Source organism: Aythya ferina (assembly GCF_964211825.1).
Source record: "Aythya ferina genome assembly, chromosome: 1".
Lineage (NCBI taxonomy): Eukaryota > Metazoa > Chordata > Aves > Anseriformes > Anatidae > Aythya > Aythya ferina.
The window spans coordinates 45,037,053-45,057,215 of NC_140296.1; the positions used below are offsets into that span (position 1 = coordinate 45,037,053).

The 20,163-nt window shown below is 39.2% G+C and overlaps 1 protein-coding gene across 3 annotated transcripts; it reads right to left on the bottom strand.

The window, feature by feature from the left end:
* Window positions 1-1,734: 1,734 nt before the first annotated feature.
* On the bottom strand, window positions 1,735-17,885 carry EDNRB (endothelin receptor type B). 3 transcript variants are annotated; one of them, XM_084527475.1, is made up of 8 exons: window positions 17,447-17,885; window positions 16,249-16,743; window positions 7,565-7,677; window positions 7,191-7,395; window positions 6,709-6,858; window positions 5,603-5,736; window positions 4,905-5,013; window positions 1,735-3,402 (listed from the first exon to the last, which is right to left on the bottom strand). In XM_084527475.1, the coding sequence occupies exons 2-8, from the start codon at window positions 16,699-16,701 to the stop codon at window positions 3,271-3,273; spliced, it is 1,296 nt and encodes a 431-aa protein (XP_084383601.1). In that variant the 5' UTR covers window positions 16,702-16,743; window positions 17,447-17,885; the 3' UTR covers window positions 1,735-3,270. The 3 variants fall into 3 exon arrangements, with proteins under 3 accessions (XP_084383601.1, XP_084383600.1, XP_084383599.1); XM_084527474.1 differs by lacking the exon at window positions 17,447-17,885 and adding an exon at window positions 16,921-17,255; XM_084527473.1 differs by lacking the exon at window positions 17,447-17,885 and having other exon boundaries at window positions 16,249-17,255.
* Window positions 17,886-20,163: the final 2,278 nt, after the last annotated feature.

The following is a 20,163-nucleotide window of genomic DNA, read 5'->3' on the forward strand; positions in this document are numbered from 1 at the left end:
TTAACATTATTCCAGTACAAACAACATTCTCTTGCTAAGCCAACTGTGTTATAACCAATTAAGAGCTGGTCAGGACAGTGAAATACCAAAGCTCACAGTAGATGCTCTATAACTACTGACTTTTCCATTTGATTCTCTGAGGTATGCTGCCAGTGTATCAATTCAGACCACTGAGACTGAAATCCCCTCTCTTAACTCTGAGACAGCTGTATGCAGGCAGAATTCAGAGTGCCAGAAGAAGTAAAATCAAGCTACCCTCTGAGGGCCAAAATACAGAGTTGTGTTGTAGTTTCTTTCAAGTTTGTTTTCATAATATATCAGCTCTTCAGGCTATTGGGACCGATGACTGTCACACAAGATTGAACTCCTGCAAAGATGCGAGTGCCTCTCTGCAGTCCTGTTACCCGTGACCTTCTATCTGAGGCTGAAATGAGCCTTGCGCAGGCTGTTTTACACCAACAGCTGATTTTACCCTTTCTCTTCCTAAATTTTCAACTCCCTCATACAAAAAAAGAAGAGAGTAGTTAGCTTTTTTATTTTTATTTATATTTATTTATTTATTTTTATTAAAGGCAGCAAATTTCAGCTCAGTATTTTAAAAAGCTCTTGTGTTCTAATTCTGCTCCAATTGAATGTTAAACTGAAATGAATGTTAAACATTCCTTGATTTCAGTGGACATAGGAATAGAGTTGTACTGAGGACTTTATGAAATGTCAGTTTTCATTATTGAAGGTTTAATATTATTTAGAACACAAATGCATTTGAGCTCTCCTGTGTATTCTTTTCAGTGTATGGAAGTAGAATTTTTGAAAAAATTATTAAAGAAAATTATACCTTCAGTAAAAATACTGCTTTGAAAAATACTGCCAAAAAAAGACAAAAAGTGTGCTAATCTGTATATATTACTCCAAAAATTGGGCAGCATATATGGTCTTTATTTGCAAAACTTAAATGTCTGACTTAGCAGGACTCATCCTAACAAAGAGTTAGTCCAGGAAAAATAAAAAATGTTACACACTTGCCAATACAACACCTATATTTTAAATAAAAATTAACAATAATATACACGTACAATATTGTAATGATATAAAACTTGATGAAAATAACACTGACCAGCATCAAACTTAGGTTTTAACTGATTATCCATTCTTAACAGATGAAATGCATTTCACAGAAATAGCTGTAGATATGGTGAAGTGAAGTGATATTCATGGTTTCCCATGAGAAAGTTATCACAAAAGTTAAAATAAAAATATTTTATAAATATAAATGTATAAATGTATTAGAAGTTTTGTTCTTCAAAGGTTCAGCATTATAGCAGTTGGGTGTATGTGTTGCAGAGAAAGATAGTAATAGCAACCTAATGGCAGAAAACATACACACTTGCATGTACACACACACAAATACACACTTACACATGCCCAAATGCATGTGCATACATCCTCAGTTTGTTTTTACAGGCATAGACTTACTAGCTGTTGATGGGGCAACACCAGGGATGGAGTTCACCTCTCCTATTTTCGGTTGTCTGCAAGGTGTAAGCTACCTCAAGTCAGCTGAGATGAACCCCAACCAAGGCAATATCAGCTGAACATTTTAGAAAAACTGTTTTCATCTTGAGTATATTTAAGGCACTTCATGGAAGATAAAAAATTTTTAAAAAGTGAAGTTAATTAACGCTGGAAAAAAGATAAAAATTACATGCGAAATTTGGAAATTAAAAAAAAAAATCCTGAGTTTTGATAAATACTTTTATTACAATAAAATACCACGCCTATTGAAAACATGTCTTTTCTTAAAAACAAAACAAAACAAAACAAAACAAAAAAAAAAAACTCATGCCTTAGTGCACAAAATATGTTAATAAGTCTTTGGGGACATCTGCAACAAATTCATAGGAAATGAAAAGCCAAAGAATGACCTGTCATGTATATACAAAATGTGCATTGCTCCTGGCAATACACATAGTGTTTACTACAGGCATTTTTATCTTTCTGCTTTCTTATAGGGTCCTGCCCATATTTTAATACTTTATAATTAATCAAGCTTCACTAAACTATTTACAGAAGCAGAAACTTATCACACATCTTCTTAAGCCCATAAATATGGCACTACAGAAGTAGAATATTTTAAAACAGAATCAAGACAAGTGTGCTACATAGTACTGTTCTTTAGAAGTACAGTTTGTGAATTACTTTTCTTTATCAAAATTTAAATCTGTATGGAAACAAATATTCAAATTCTCCCAATGTTTTGCTTTGTTACATTTTTTTCAACCTGCTGTTTCTGAAGGATTTTGCCTCAGGACAGTATACATATTGCAAAAAAACAGTTGTAAATTGTCACAAATGTATCCTGAGAAAGCTGTCAGGGCTCCTGAATGCCCATTGTTTACACGGGATAGAATCATTTTGTTTTCAATTAAAAATAACTAGTTTCCAATACTAGCCATTGCTTCTATGGTTTTATTACTCTACATTTTTTCCTTTTTTTTTTTTTTTTTTTTTTTTTCCTCTCTCCTCTCCTCTGCTGCCATTAAACACAAATAACATGGAAACAGTGAAATGGACCATACCCAAGTGCTGCCAAATGCACTGAACAAGTGAAGTGGCTACAGAATGGTATTTATAGAGGTCTTGGAAGTTCCTTCCAACAACAGTAGGTAAAAACAATCATCAGAGTGAAATGCACTTTCAACTTGACTGCATCCTTTAATATTTCATTATCTACCTCTATAAAACCCTGAAAAATTCTACTTTTTTACATTTAAACTCGCATTACAACATATCTCAGGTTTTATTTTAAAAACAAAACAAAACAATAGTGATGGTGGTTAATTTGCTTTATAAAAGATAATATATTGAGTTATATAATAATACTGGCTTTGATCCAATTAAAGTTACATTATACTGCTTAGTAATTACCGTGACTCCAGTTCCTACAACTGTTACAGTGAATACAAATGACGGTTTAATATACAGGAAATGGGGATCATTTGGAAGTGCTGATTCAGAAGTATTCAAGTGCTAACAATGACTTTTTATGCTTTTCCTCATGTTCTATAGATTAGAGTTTTGTAAATGTCCATGACTTTGAGAGTTGCACAGATTTCACTTTTTTTTTTTTTTTTTTAAATGATATTCTTTTGGTTTTGTGCAAACGCAAAACTAGAGTTTTCTAAATGTTACCATTTCATTAAAAGTAATTGCCACTTTTACTTAAAAAGGCACCAGCATTAATGTAAGAGAATATACCTTTTATGCCTGTTTTTATGAAGAGCTGTACTTGTTACTGGAGCGGAAGTTATCATATCCGTGGTCATTAGCTTTGAACTTTAAACAGGACTGCCTTTCCTCCAGGGACAACAGATCTTTGGACTGGCACCAGCAACACAAACATGACTGTAAAAATAAAAAGAATAAATATTTTGCATCATTTTGTTTTTCACATGTTGCAAAATGCACCAAAACACTGCCCTTCTTCAGTGGTACAGTAGGAAATGGAAAGCATGAAAGATGCTATTTTGGCATTGCAGCATAAGCAAAGAAACAAGGCTATGCTCTGCATTGCTCAAGTGGCAACTACCCAGTGGGATATCCCGTTAGCATCCTGAGTGCTGGACGGCAGGAAGAGAAATGTTTAAATGCATCTCAAAATGAAATGAGACTTCTTTTTGTCCTTTTTTGGATAATCTTTCTTGTAAAAAATTATACACAATAATCTATACTTCTGGAGTGAGATGCTGTTTAGTTCATTTTTAGAGGAGGAAAAAAAAAAACAAGAACTCAGTAGAATAGTGAAAAGCCACACATAGTTTACTAGATGCACTTCAGTCCTTTTGCTGATGCTATGGACTGGCTTTGGGTGCTCAAAATCATGTCAGGTTTTTACCATGGACTTCTCTCCCCATGCCCACTTGTTTCCACACTTGAGGCTTGATCTGCTGTGTGTTTAGACCCAGTGATTCTTTCAGTTTCCAGCAATGTAGACAGGGAAGATGAGACCAACATTAAAGCTTCAGTAATGTGCTGTTATAATTATGAGGGAGATATCACAGTGCTACTAGATGTAGAGCTGACTGATATCCAACTGAAAGATGCAGCCAGTAAACAAGTTGCACAACTAGCACTAAGCCTAGCAATGGTCAACTGTTAACATTCTTAACAAAAGAAAAGTCTACGAATTTGTGTGTGGTAATGTAAGAACCCCAATACAGTGTCTGAGGACAATTAGGGGCCTCAAAAAAGCTCCAAGTACACTGGTGCTGTTTGGTGCTGCTGAGCACCAACTACACATTTTCCAAGCAGACATGATAGATCGAGGTGGCTAGAAGAATGTAGTACTGCTGGGAGATGGACTGTAATCCAGAGGCTCAAATCGTATATGGAGAATGAGTGTCAGGGGGCTATTCACCTAAACCAAGTTAAAACTCTGAGCAGGTGTGTCGCTTGGTGTTGGAAAGGCACAAGGGAATACTTGTACCCTCTTTGTTAGTTAAGTGCCTACTGACTCAACTGCTCAGTCAGGATGTGAGGAATATGTGGTCAGTGCCCTCCCTGTCGGGTTGCAGAGGATATGGCTACGTGAATCTCTGCAGAGCAGACTGAGCCTGCTTTGTCAGGGCTCTCAAAATGGCCACATGCCAGGTCATCAGGAAGTGATGTAGCCTGATGAGTGTGATACCAGCAAGCTTTATTTTATGCTTCTCTCTTTTGCTTTCTCTTTTAGTCCCTATAAAGCTTTAATACCTTTCTACATAGCTTCATCAGGAAAGGGAGGGAATACCTATCATAACTTTAAAGTAAAACTTAATGAACATTTAAAACACTCTCTGTGTTATGGAATGCATTTTACTGCTGACATTGTCTTTTAACCAGAGGTGTAGCTCTCAACAGTCTCTTACCTTAAAGCAATTTTGGAATCTCTTGCTCACCAAATACAGAGCAATTGGATTGATGCAGGAATTCAGTGAAGCCATGTTAATGCCGATGTAATCCATCACAAGAAAAAAGCTGTGTGGAAATTAAAGTTAGTGAGATTCTTCACATTTTCTCTGAAAAGGCTTAGTGGAGGTTTACAGTTTTGAAAACTAGATTCAGCTTTACTCAACAAAGATGATCTATTAAATGTAGCAGTAAATGGACCTCTATCAATAGAATTAACTTATGGAAGTAACAACCGTGCAAAATAATAAGGTTTGAATCAGTAGACCATTCTTATGAAAGTAGTTTCAGAAGATCTAATCATCATAACTTGTGAGAGCAAAGATTTGTGAGGTTTTCTTCACAGTTTTAATCCTAGCTGTTCAGCTGAAAGGGAAAATGGGGACAGAATCTCCCCCCTATATCCACATAACACCAGAAGATAGAACATCAGTCCCAAAAGGGATGAGGAAGAAGACCAGGCAAACAGGACAGAAGCCCTCTGTTCGTGGGCTTCCTCATAATTTCCCAAGTCTGCTACCAGAGTGAAACCAGAATGTACTGGATGAGAAAGCAGAGACAACTTCAGGCATACAGAACAAGTTAGTTCATTAGGAAATCCAAGTATGCTTATGGAGCATGCCAGCAGCACATAGGTATTTTCTGTTTATAGTCTCACCTTAAAAGTTCACATCTATTTGGGTCCTTTTGATCATAAATAGTGAGTTTCAATATTCTGCTTAAGTGAAGAGGGAGCCAACACAAAGCAAAAACAAGTACCAGGCAGAACACAGTTTTGGCCACCTCACGTCTCTGAAAATGAAAATTGGAAAGAACATCATTACAGTTTCTGTCTCTCTCTTGATTGTTGTTGCCTTCTAATATCCAAATGTTTAATAAACAAAATAAAAACCCTATCATAATAGGAGTTAAGAGAACATCAGAGTAACTTATTTTCTTTGAATATGTACTTAATCTTTTCTATTGTTTTAGATGTATTCCACCAATTCTCCATATCTCTAATTTACAGAAGTATGAGTAATAATATGAAAAATGGCAAACACAAAAACAGTCATTTAAATTAAAATGTGGAAGATAGTCATCTGCCTAATCACTTTCAAATGACAACTTGTTTACAACTGCATTTTCTTGTGCTTTGATCTCAGGCCTTACTTTAAAGGTCCCAAGAGATTTAAATTACAGCTTTATCAAGGTAAGATGATTACACTTATTTACACTACCATTGCAAATTAGCATGCAAACTAAAAGGCTATTAGGAAAGGAAGAAACACATATATATGTACTAATGTAGTTTAATTCTGCCTTAGTAGAATTAAATTAATGACATTTGATGTTTCCCTCTGGTGCACTCCTAACTTGGAATGTATTTTGGAATGTGTTTTGTTCTGATACACTGCTAACCTCACTACAGTTTGGCATGAAATTAATTCAAAACAATTAACAACTTTACAGCACCGGTTTCTATATTACAGTATGATCTTAGTTTTAATTACAAAATATCCATCTCTCATTATTATAAAGAAGAAACAAAACCTATAAGGTCTGAAGGATTAACACCAAATGAGAAAAAGTGTCTTGTGATTGTCAGTAAATGTCTTAGATTTCTGATGGCTCTGATATATATGCAAGGTCATTGGCACCACTGCTAGGGAAGTACTTCTTAGCAATTATTTTGAATTTTTCATAAAATAACAAGAGAATGATGTGGCAGTAGAGTCAGTAAAGGTATTACTATCAGCAAAGTTGTCAGGGATAAATTTTTACCTGTTTTAAGTGATCATTTAAAGCAATCTGCATCCCACTTTTCTTTCGTAACATTTCACAGGTCATGAGAGTGTAGAAAAGTGCTGTGATAGCCAGTGGCAAACAGAAGTAAAAGCTGAACAACCACCAGTCTTTAGCTTGCTTGTAAAACTAGAAGGGAAAAGCAGAACAAAACACAGCAGCAAAAAAGTATTGTTAGGAGTTTAATGTTGACCATTTTGAAAAGTGTACTATAACTAATTGGTTAGTCTGTCTCTAAAAAGCATCCATACATAACAGATGAAATGCCCCACACCCACAAAAGGACAGTTTTCTGAATGTTCTTCTTTTAACCAACGTATTTCAGAAATTTGCCAGAATTTCATTTGAACATTATGTTCAAGTAAGTTTTATATATGCTTGTGAACACTGCAATCCACAGATCATTGGAACAGATGATGGAACTGTTCTAGAGAGCTATGGTACAAATTTCAGTGTCTTACCATCATAAAGGATGTTTTTTGTGTGGGGTGAAGTAGGCAGATTCTGAGATCCTTTCCTCTGTATTCCATCGTAATCATGTCAAATGCAATAGCTTCCGGAACAGCTAATACCACTGATATAACCCAGATCAGTACAATTTCAACAGCAGTCCACTTTGGCACTCCAATTCCTTTAATTCGACTCCAAGAAGCTACTGCTCGGTACCTGAAACAACAGCATGCATTTGCAGATTAGATATATATATATAAAGCCATCTGGTTTAATTGGCTTAAATTCAACTTATTAGTGTCACATCAGCTGAATGGAGAAGAGAATTTGAGCCAATGCTCTTATTTAAAAGAAATTATAGAGTCTGATGAAAAAACAGTCTCACCTGTCTATACTGAGGGCACACAAACTCAACACTGTGATGCCCACTGATGCCTTTTGAATGAAGGGCACTAATTTACACATTTCAACACCAAAGGGCCAGTCCTCTGCAAGTAGCTGTGAAAAGAGTACAGAGATTAGAATGGAAAAATATTAGAATATTTTTTTTATTAATTCACAAAGCTGCAAAATAGTCTTGTTTTTCTTTTCCAGCTTATAAAACTTAAGTCAATTAGAGCCATTTTACAAAGTAGTCTCTAAGGTACATGTCCTAAAAACAGAACAGTAGCAACACAGGCAGTCCCTGTCTGAGCAAGAATAAGCATAAGAGCTTAGTCCTCACTTTTCAAGCCCTACAATTCCACTCATTTTGCTTCCAGCTTCACCAACTCAGTGTTCATGGTGAAAAGTGACTGAGAAGTGGGGATTTCCATCTCCCTTGGGAAGAGTGTTCATGGGTTCTTAAATGTTGCAAGTAACTCTCCATTTACTAGAAAAAGAGAAAGTAACTTGAGGTTCATCAGAACAGAGGCAAAGCCTACAACTGCACAGCTGGGGTGGTGTGTAATTGAAGCTTGGTGTCTAGACTCCCTCAGCTGAGAAAGTAAGCAACACCGGAGGGCAATGCATCTCATAGTTTTTAGCTGACCATCCAGTGACGAAAGGAGGGGCCTTCCTGTGGGACCTCTTCCTTCCACTTGACACTCAAGATCCTAATCAATTAATTTGAAGTAAATATCTCATTTACTTCAGATTAAGATAGATCAGATACATCCTGCATTGAAAATCTTTACTGACCAACTGATCAGTTTTCCAATAATCTATATTACAATACACCAAAAGAGCTAGCTGCATATACCTGTATCTGCTATGGAAGAAAGAAAACAGCACAATAATTCTCAGGCTGGATTAATTTCAGGTTGGATTTAGGTTGGCAGTTTGGGTCTTACACTTTCATGGAAATCTTCCATCACATCCCTAGTGGTACACTATAGCTAATTTAGAGAACAAGATTTACTGGACACAGAAAGCGCTTCCTCGTGGCTGACACTATGAACTGTTTGCCTGTAGCTGCATTTTAGAAATATTTAATCTTTGTACTGCTGCAAGCTGCTCTAATGGCTCAAATACATCACAGCAGCAGCCAAATCTTCCAATTCCCCATAAAAACAAGGCCCTCCAGAATAGAGATTATGCCAAGAAATAGTCGCAATTGTTGTATACAAAAGTAAACCTTCTGAGTTTCTGTAATTAGTTACATTATCTAAGCCCATCTCTATGGATCTGTTTTTCATAACTTTCTTCAATTGGGGCCTCTTGGATCTATTGTGGATAGAGGAGTTCAAAATATAAAAGGAGAAGAAAGAACAACGGCAATTGCCAAAAAAAAAAAAAAAAAAAAAAAGATTACAAAATCTTTCCCTCATCTCAGATCTCCTCAATCATCTTTTTAAAGAGGAATGTAAGAAAAGAAATAGATCACCATATAGTTAGATTCTGCTGAGGTCCAAAATGATTGAAGATAGCCACAGAATTGCCTGCTCATGTTGGTTTGGTTCAGCAGAGCCCTCAAGAACATGTCTATATGCATCTAGGGATAAGCAGTTAAATGGGCCAAGACAGAGAGTTTTTCAAAAACATTAATATAATTTTATTTTCTTTTAACACAAAGGAAGTTAAGTACAACATTTCATGAGCATATGCTTTTAGAAATCCCTATGAAGTCCCCACCAGTATTTTCAAGAACCAGAATACCTCCAAAAACTCTGCTTTAGTCCTATGCTGAAATGGGATCTTTGAAAGAGCAGCAGTAGGAAAATTGTAACATAAACCTGCTTTGATCTATTTCTACATTGATCTACTTAAGTAAGATGAAGAGTGTAATGCTTCTGCAGAAATGAAGCAGAAAAATAAATTCTAAGGATTTATGTTTCTTGAGAGTTGCATGGAAAGCAATAAAACAGAGGAAGCAGGGAGGAGGCTGTAAGGACTGTACAGTATGTTTTGCTTATGCGATGTGGGAAAATAACTCAGACTGTAATTAAAGTATTTTCAGTAAAGCCTCTCCTTAAGACTTCTTTTTAATTGCTGTAAGGAGGTGATAGTAACAAACTGCTGTTAAGATTGCAATGTGAAAAATCACAGGTTTTCTAAATATACACTCTACCGAATCAAACAACACCTGGAATAATTTATAAATATCAATCAGGCAGTGAACATCCAGCTTACCACACACCAAGTTGCTATAGAAATCAAGATCTTAGTAGCAAGTACATTGTATACTTGTTTATAATATATATTGTATATTGTACATTTGTATATATTAAGCCAGAACTGATATATATATACAAGTTTTTAAATTATGTATTTTGCTCTTCACCAAACTAAAATCCCAGAACATTGATCAAGTTTTTGTTAACACATCCTATTGAAAAATTTTAGCTACAACTAGCCGGTGTCTGTACAAAACACTCCCTTGTCTCTCTGCACTAAAATCATAAAAATTTAGCCACACATGAGACTTCCCAGAACTAATGCTTATCTCTCAGGTGCAGACGGTCACACCTGTGCTCCAAGCTGCCTGGATTTAAGCCAGCTCTAGTTTGGAAGCCATATGGCTGGATTATAATTGGGCTGCACATGAGTGGATGTGCTCTACTGAGAGAAAGGGTGCATTAATTTGGGTTTAGCATCACATCAAAATATTACTTTCATTCATCCAGCTTTTAAATCAGGAGCAGAATGGACACACAGCTGTCTGTTGGATTGGAAAAACATGTCCTTTATCTCTTGCAGCTGATGTATTGTGAAATTTGAGAATTTTAATGCATGAGTCACAAATTTCTCTACCATGGTATTGCAAGTGGCTAATGATATGCTTTGCAGCAAAAGCTTGAAAACATAGATAGTAAAATAAAAGCAGAATATTTTAACTACTGAACTATGCTTCTGTTCATTTGTACTCTGTATTGCCATCTCCTCAAAACAGTGCCTTACGGTACCGTGAAAATCCTTTATAAAGTATTCAATAAAAATTCATTGCAAAGTGTTTGTGGACAAGAACAATTGATTATTCTTACTGAAGTACAGATGTGGCCTAATAAAATTTCATATGGGTAGAATTATTTTCTTATGATTCATAACAGGGTATCTGTACAAAGAGACTGCAGTCTTAGAAATGACAAGTGACTTTGAGTCATGAGATACTGCCAAATGACAGGAAAGAGGAAAAATAATGTTGCGTTTTCAGAAGTAAAATGCCAAAAGAAGTCTACCACTGGCTGTATTCCGATTGACCTTTTCCAGTATTGTATTGTCATTTGTTTTACATGAGTGAAGTTTTAGCTAAGGCACAGAAACGTGTTGAAAATTAAATTGAGTAAAAAGAAAGAAAACATTGCAGAATGATGTGAATTCATACTGAAATGAACTAATTATATTGTGATAGCACTGTTTCTACCTGACAGACTCCTAGCAGACTAGGCACAGATCAGAGTCTGAGATGATGTAAAAGCATCACAGTAATGAAAGTAGCCCCAAGAGATATTGTGACTCAGAAACACACCTGTGAATTACAATTCCTGCCCTGCTTCCTCTTGGTTGTGTAGGAAGACAGGTTTGTTAGCAATCTGCTGCTGGAATATGCTAGCACGTGAGGACAATATGCTGCTCCTGATGGCTCAGCTGCTATGGCCACCAGCCAGAGAGGGCTGATGCCACGGCTTCAACCCACTGTTGTTGACTTTCCACAGTCAGACATGAAGAAGAAGCAGGGCGTGCACTTATTTATGTCTGTGTCCTAGTTCCAAGCAATGAATGCCCATGGAAATGCAAAGCAGGAACTCTTACTTCCTGCTAGCTCTGCATTCACAGTGAGCCTAGTTCACAATGATAGGACTTGATTTTCATATTTATCAACTGCAGAGTTACACGAGAAATCAGACATACAATCGCACACCTAATTCATAAGCAACATTTCTTTCAATATATTTATGAAATGGCTGGCAGATAAAGAATTTTTCAGTATTTCACAGGAGTAAACTTTCTCAAAAATGAGTTTGCCCGGGAAATTAAGGTTACGGTCAGGGCTGAGTCAGACATTGCAATACTTAGTAATGTTTAACAATAATTAGGACTTATTCATATGTCGGGGTGGGATTCTCTCTTTAGATAAAAAAATTATTTCTCTTTCACTAGCTAAGCTAAGAATATTTTACTGATCTATCCAATAAGCAGTGTACATCTTAACATGAGGCACATAATTATTTTCTTTTTCATGTGTCTTTATGAGTAACTTTTGCTTGCAAACTTTTATTTTTTTTTAATACTGAATTAAGATGAAGCAATATCATACATTCATCTTGAAAATGACAGAAACCTTATCCTGTCTTCTCAAAGTCAAAAGTTTCTGCACTCTCACAAACCCAGTAAAAGGACTGAATCAAAAGTAACAAGAAAGAAAGCTGAGCTGTGCTGCTGTCAGATAGGGAAGCATAAACACAGGGTGAAGCTAAATAATTAAGAGAAGATGAAATCTTGTTTTGAAATTTGTCACATGCATCTTTGAGTGAATGTATAAGTAACAAATGTATATGTAATGAAAAAATTAATTTACAAATCTATGTAGTTGTTGTCTAATGTATGCTGACTTGTAGATCTGTCATGAAAACTGTTTGCGTACACTACACTTTCAATGTACAGGCATTTCTACTACTCCATATATGGGACATCAGCATAGACTTTTCCCATCTAACTACAGAACAAAGTTAGCCACTATTGTCTGTAGAGTCTAGGCAGGTTCCTCCACTGGACAATTCAGGTATTTGCCAAGTGCATTTGCTGACCATGATCTTAGGCCAACTAAACATCATACTTTATATGGTCATAGATTAATAAACTTCGAGTAAGAAATTCTAAGATGAACTTTGAAAGACCTCAAGTAAATGGTTCAGATGTTGAACAAAAGAAAATAGTTCACATTTCCCACATTAAAAAATGGTTATATTCTTTGACACCAAAAGGGCAGGTGGCAAGGTGTTGTAATAGAACAGAAACAATGTCCTCTGAAGACAAGCAGCTTTACTTTTGGGGGAAAGTTAGGAAAATTGGCCTTATCGTGATGGAGGCAACCTTGACTTATGCCCTGTAGGTACTTGCATTGTAGGAGTTATATCATCACAAAGACATTTCCATGGAAACCCTGCCTTTTTTTTTCAGAACACAGCTGGATTAACAAGGGGGCTGATTTAAGTCTTCATGTGGTATGCAGTCCCTAATCTGTTTCTTTCTTATCTTACCAATGCTTGACAATGCTATATAATGTTCTTTAACTATTTTTATGTAATCCCTAAAATGTATCATAGAAAAAAAATCATTGCCTACAAAGCTGACTTTGGCCTTTGATCACTCGCTTGGATAAAGACCAGTTTTTGTCCCTTCTCTGACATTTATTTTCTCTACTCTCTCTTTATCTCTGAGATAAAGGAACCTGTCACAGTATTTTCAGGTAGACATTCCTCATTCATTTGTGTCATAGCAAATTGACAGCTGAAGTTCAGAAAGCCACACAGAAGTGTGCAGAGGATATGTTCTTTACCCCGCTGAATATCTATTGGAACATGACAATAAATTGAATTTAATATATGAGTATGAGTATTACAAAACAAGAGAAAGAGAGATATTTTTATGTCAGAAGAGAGAGCAGGGTATTATATTATTTGATTACAGCTTTTAAAATTATATGTTCCTTTATTATTACAGATATATACATGAGAAGCAGAGATAATAGAAACCATAGAAATCATAGAATACCCTGAGATGGAAGGGACCCACAAGGACCATCAAGTCCAACTCCTGGCTGTGCACAGGACTACCCAAATGTTGTGGAACTACATTAAGTTTAGGGTTTTCAGTCTTGATGTTATTTTGGCATCTGACACATGAGAGCTATCACCTTTAACAATTTGAGAAACTAAGTATAAGCCTTCTGGAACTGCAGAGGAATCAGAAGGACAGTTGGCCACTGCTTCCTATCTTCCTTAGATTAAGAGGACATAAAAGGCTTGCTGACCACTGGAATACAGTATTTCCTACTGTACCCTTCTGCTCCTTACATTCACACCTTAAAGAACTTCAGCCTCATATTAACAAAGACACAGTGAAGAAGCTGATCTAGGCATAAGAGCATCTTCACACTTTTGCTACAACTGTCAGGAATTTGGCGAAGCATCTTGTTGCACGCTGAAGAATGATTGTCTTAGGCTTTTCTCTATTTCACATTCTGCAATTCTGGGGGTACAGCCAAAGCCAGGACCCTGAAAACTGAAAAGGTCTCCCATGTTCAGCTTGCCAGGACACAACTCCTTTTTCCCTAATTTTGTACCCTGTTTGCTGATTGTGTGAAGAATTCCAATTCTTCACATTTTCTACAGAAAGTATTCACTAAATTTACCAGCTTCAATGGACTAATAGGCATATTACACATTGGACTGCATTTATCTCACAGTATACGTAATATCTGTTTGGTGTTTATTATTATTATTATTATTATTATTATTTTTTTTTTTTTTTTTTTTTTTTTTTTTTTTCCCTTCAGATACCCTCAAATGAGTGATCTGAATGTTCATTCGTGTATTTTTTCAGCTACTTACTCACTTAACTTAAATACTCACAAGGGACATCTTTTGCAGTTATCACATTTAATAGCTAATAAAAATATGCTTCTAGTGTGAATTCTGAGTTCTGTCTTCTGGATCTGTCTGGAAAGTGTTCACAGGCACTTCCATACTTTCTACTACATGAGTTGTTGAGTAAGCTGATGGCATTCTTTTAACAGAAGAAATTCTTTCACACTTTTTTTCATGTAGCTGTCTAACTGAGGATCTGGTAGCAATTCTGAACATCTGTTTCATTCATTTTGAAATTGTTTCAAATTGCAAGTTACAACTGTTATACTTGATTTACAAACGAAGGCCTCCCTAGCCTTTGTTTTTCCCACACTGCTGGGTGATTATACCCAGCTTGTGTTTGCTTTGCAGCATTGCCCCTCATTGCTTTCTGGGTGGATGCATAATTGATAAAAAAGTTACCACCTTAAATTGCATTCAATTCTTAATTTTGATTAAACAAACAATATTTAAAGGCTGATTTTAATGACATTTATTCAAAAGTCCTGTTTTAAATGAGCAAGTATTTCTCTCACTATTCCAACCAATGAATTAATTCTATTACGGGCCCTTCATTAAGATGCAGTGCAGCATTCAGCACCTGAGAACTATTGCGCTGCTCCCAAAATTCTCCTGCTAACACAATAAACATCTTAGACTTGCAGCTGGTATAATATTTATCAGCTTGCAGTCTGACCTTTTATTCCTCCCACTCCAACCTTCTCATGGTGATATACTTGATGCCATTCAATCAAGATAAGGACTGTGGCATATAACCGCATTTTATCATTAATTTAATTTTAAAACGGTGTCACTGAGATTGCAAAGTCTTGTACTGAGCAACTGCTATCCATGTACTTTTTTTTTTTTGAGAAGAAAAAAATAATATATATTTTAGAGAAATGCTTTTTCAAAACAGTTTAAGTATTTTGTTTCATAAATTCCAATCTCACACACCTCTCAAAAAACGATGACAAACATATAGCATGGAAAATACTGACACTACAAAATGAATGACTCTCATGTAATCCAAATTACCTAGCTCAGGAGTTTAACACTGTCATGATGAGTTTTAAACTCCCTGCTTTGTAATGCTTCAGTACTTAACGGGATAGATATACAGTATTCTCCCACTTCAGCAGCTTCTGTGAATAATCACTATAGATACAAGAGACTAAACTCAAAACCTGAACTTTCAATGTTACTTTTTTCCCCGAAGAAAAAAGTAACAAAACCCAGAGCTTAAAACCGCACATATAAGATGCAATAGGTGAAGGCTCTCATGCTCACTTTACTCAATAACTGACGGGTATTCAGCAACCTGGCCTGCAAATTTTTATGGCAGAAGGTATCTTGTTTTTCCAGCATCCCTCCCAGGAATGCTCATCCTAACTAGAGGCTGGATTCACATGCACAAGGAATTCATAAGGACACACAGACTGCTCAAGCTGGGTAGAGATGAGACCGAGATAATACTCCTGTAGCAAGTCTTACCACGTTAAGGAGTAGGGGTGCAAGAGCAGGAGGTGTGGCTCCCTCCCTTAGCTGCTCGTGCTGCAACACTGGGGAAAGGGTTCACAGCTCAGGAGAGCATCACACCTCACAACCACTTCACATGTTAAAGAGATGTCTGAAAGCCCCTGTGCCATCAGCGACCGTGTGGGCCCATGTGAAGTACACAACTGACCCTGCCCCAGCAGAACCCATAGCACTGAGCAGCACCCACAGACACAGAAGAAGCCGGCCTTCAGTGTCTCTCCTCCATTCCTCGGGAAAGGGAGAGAGGCAATGTACCCACTGAGCATTGACCTGCTCCGCGAAGGTCCTTCATCCCTGGGTTGAAGCACCTGCTCCCATGCAGCTTTTGGAGCCTGACCACCCCTAAGTGCAGACCTCAGCCCCATTTCCAGCTGGCAGGGCAGGGATCGGGGGGGAGGGAGGACATCCGACCTCCTCGCCCCCCTCTGAGGTTTTTGCAGGCACCCCCGAGCCCTCTGCCGGGCCCTTCCCATCCCCAGCTCACCTTGTAGACGTTGATGGGGATGTCGATGATGATGTGCAGCAGGTCGCCCAGGGCCAGGCTGGCGATGAGGATGTTGGGGCCGTTCCTCATGCACTTGTTCTTGTAGATGATCCGCAGAAGCGTGGAGTTACCGATGATGCCCAGGACGAAGACCAGGCAGGACACCACCGTGTTGATGTACTTGAAAGTCTCCTTGATCTCCGTCTGCCCCGTGCACATGGGGGGCGAGGCCGAGCGGGGCCGCCCGCCGCCCACCCCCCCAAAGCCCTTGGGCAGCGCGGCCGCCCGGGAGGCGTTGGGCGGCATGGGGGGCCCGGCCGTCAGAGGGGCGGCCTCGGCGGCCCCCGGAGGGCCCTGCAGGCCGGGACCCGGGGGTCTCAAGGCTCCGTTGTCCTCGGCGGCGGCGGCGGGGCGGCAGCCGAGCAGCAGCAGCAGCAGGAGGGCAGCGGGCATGGCGTGGCGCGGCCGGACCCCCGTCGGGCTGTCAGCTCCGACCTGCGCGGAGGAGAGAGGGGACAGGGGGTGAGCTCCGGAGAGGGGAAGATAAGAGGGGGGTGGTCGCCTCCGTGTGTGCCTTCCCCGGGGGGGTGCCGCCACCCAGCGGAGGCTGGGGCGGGGAAGCCCCGTCGGGGGTGGGGGGGGACCCCGCTGCGTTCCCCCTCCGCTCCTCACCCCCGAGCCTCGCCTCGCCTCTCCTCGCTGAGCCTCCCGAGCCTCGCCGAGCCTCCCTCCCTCCCCGCCCGCCGCCTGCGGGGCTGTGGCTGCCGAGCGAGGGAAACGCGCTCCGCCGGTCGCTCCCCGCCCCGGCCGGCTGCCGCCGCGATGGGCGCCCCGGGCCGCGGCCGGAGGGAAGGAAGGAGGCAGGGAGGGAATGAAGGAGGGTCGGGATCCTGCGGAGGGACCCCAGCGGCTGTCAGCGGCGCGGCCAAATCCACCGCCTAAAGCCGAGCCGGCCCCCCCCCTTTCTAAAACATTGGCCTGCAGCTGGCCCATCCGTCACGGACAGACCCCACCCGCGCCCTCCTCCCACCCGCACCTCCCCTCCGCCTCCTACCCCGCACCCCCTTCCCACCCCTTTCCTCCCCCCTCCCCTCCCCGCAGCTCCCGGGGCTCGGGGCCGCTGCCGCCGGGGGGGCTCCGAGGGCTGCCGGGGCTGGGGACGCCCCTCACGCCGCCCCCCGGTCGAGGGGTTCCCTACCTCGGTACCCCGCCGCCGCCGTCCCTTCTCGGAGCCCGTCCTCCTCGTCCTGGGGCAGGTCGAGCGTGTCAGCCTCAGCGAGAAGACGTTTTGGGGGGTTTCAAGCAATTGGCGAATCGACGCGGTTGTTAAAGGAGATTTTGTCACTGCCAGGGGACGCCTGCGGGGACGAAGAGGTGTTTGCCCTGCTGTCCTCCCCGAGACCCTTCCCCGTGTCTGCGTTTTATTCCTGCCTGCAAACAAGCCCCCAGCACATCCAGGGCTGTAGGAGCTGCTTGCAGAAAGCTGAGACTTCGGAGAGACTGGTGCCGCTATGTAAATCACTTTACAAGCTGGGGTACTTCGTATACTGCCCTTAGATAAGCGCTAGTGTTTTGTCCATCACGGGCTAGTAGTAATCCAGCCCGGTTATCTCGTTGTTGCTTTGGGCAGCTTGAGCAATGCATCTGATCTCAGCCAGCTCGTTCCAGTTATTGGGCCCTTCAGTGAAGCGTAAGAAAAGGAGCAGAGAGATTTGTGCGGGCTCTTGTGGAGAGTGAGAACTGCCTCAGGAGGCTGGAAACAACTGCACATCTAAGTAAAATAGATTTAAAGATGTTTCCCAGCATATCTGTGAACAAGCTCCCCGATCTTTTCATGCATATGCAGAACATGAATGTGTGAACACTTCATTACAGAGTGACCCACTCACCTATATTATTGACATGCCCGGGGGGGAAACACCAAAACCCAATTGTTTCTTTTAAACTTCTCACTAAATTGTTGGTCTGATCTCTCTTGTCTTCCCTTCATCTCCTGATAACACCTCGAGCCACTGTGGCAAAAAGCCTTTTCCCTTCCTCATTTAACTCATTTTTCACATATCCATCTTTGTTGAATATAAAGCATCTTTCCCATTTAATCACCCTTGATTCATTTCCTCATTTAGCTGGCACATTCCTTTTTCCTCCCTGTTCTGTATTTGTGAAATGAAGGCACCAGACTCACTTCTCAACTGCATGAGTGTAGCTGGAGGTTGATTGTACTCCAGCTAAAAAAGTGATCTTTTCAGACTTTTTCAGATTATGTATTGCAGTAGGATACATTTTGCAACACTGTCTGATTCTGCTCTGGATGACACAAGTGTGAAATTGAATTAACCCTACAGAATTCCGAGACTTGTGGACTTAAAGTCTTTTCAATTTTCACTTCTACATTTTCTGCATTTCCTGTTCTGCAGTCTGTGTTTGCAGCACCGATTTTTATTAGAAACTCTTGCCAATTAAAATAGAATTAACTTTTATCTGGTCATGCCTGTTAACAAGCTTGTATAACATGCAAGGTTATAGGTCTTGAAACATTCTGTGCTGACCCTGACCATCACGAAATAGATTGTGACTACACTGAAATATGTTTGCCAACACTTTTGTTAGCTCAGTTCCATTAGATATGTTTGTTACTGTTTGGTAGCACTTATTTCACCATCAGAATTATTAGTAATAGAAATTTAGCTTCAGAAAATGTTAGTAATGTCATTAGTTCATACAGAACTCTGGACAACTGCTGATACTTGAAGCAGAATTACTTTGTGGTATCGCACAAAAAAGAATCTAACCTCTTTCTGTCTGCCAGCAGTTTGCCTGGACCAGCTTTTTTTCCTGATTACTGTTAGATATGGTGAACAATCAATAATGAAAATTGACCATTCATCAGAACTAAAGGGATAGTCAAGGAAAGAAAATTGTCTGTTTGCTACTTTTTTTTTTTTCTCTACTCTGTCTTTTCATAGTTTGGAGTATTTGAGAAATTAAAAAGAGTATACACTAGGATCCAAGTCTCCTTTAATCAGTGAAAAAGTAATGCTGCTTGTATATCTTTGTTTGTTGTTTTTTGTTGTTATTGTTACCTTTTTTTTTTTTTTTTTTTTTTTTTTTTTTTTTTTTTCCCAGAAAACAGAAATACTCCTCGTCCTTTGGAAAGTTCATATTTGTACAAAATGGGGAATGTTGCATCAAAAAGATCCTCCAGACAGTCTGACACTTGTTTTACTATGTTTTGTACTTCCCCTGCATTTTATCCCACTGGCTATTACCACTTCAGTGAAGTATATCCAGTGACTCTCTTAATTATAAGACAGATGCAACATGGTTGATAATGCTCTCTCTCTCTTTTTTTTTTTTTTTTAAATGTCATACACAAAGTATATAGACTGGGTAACTTTTAGTCACCACCAGAATGATTTTCAACAACAGAAAGATTTAAAAAAAATATTCCATTATGTGTAAAATAAATCATGAGAAGCAGTACAGATTATTGCACCAAAAAATCCTCCTATTAAGATGATGAAACACATCTTAGGAATCTATATTTTAATGCATTCTGTATTCATTCAATCAATGGGAATTTTTTCATTAGTTTGCAGATACTTTTGCAGCTCTCATTATTTTTCTGTTTATGTTGTTCAGTAACTAAGTAGCTTTGGAAATCTGCCCCATCAAGCCTTCTTTTCTTTTTATTGAGTCTGGTGGAAATTTGCCTACTAACTGGGGCAAGTTCAGGATGAATAGAAAGAATAGGCATCTCTGTGTGAGCCAGTCATTAGACTCATGAGGTGAATTAAAGTCATAAAATTGTTTTCAGTGTTTTAAAAGTCACCATAGAAACATTACCGATGGCAGCAAGTTTTAAACAGAATAAATACAATGTACTTTGAGAAATTTAGAAATTAAGATACAGAG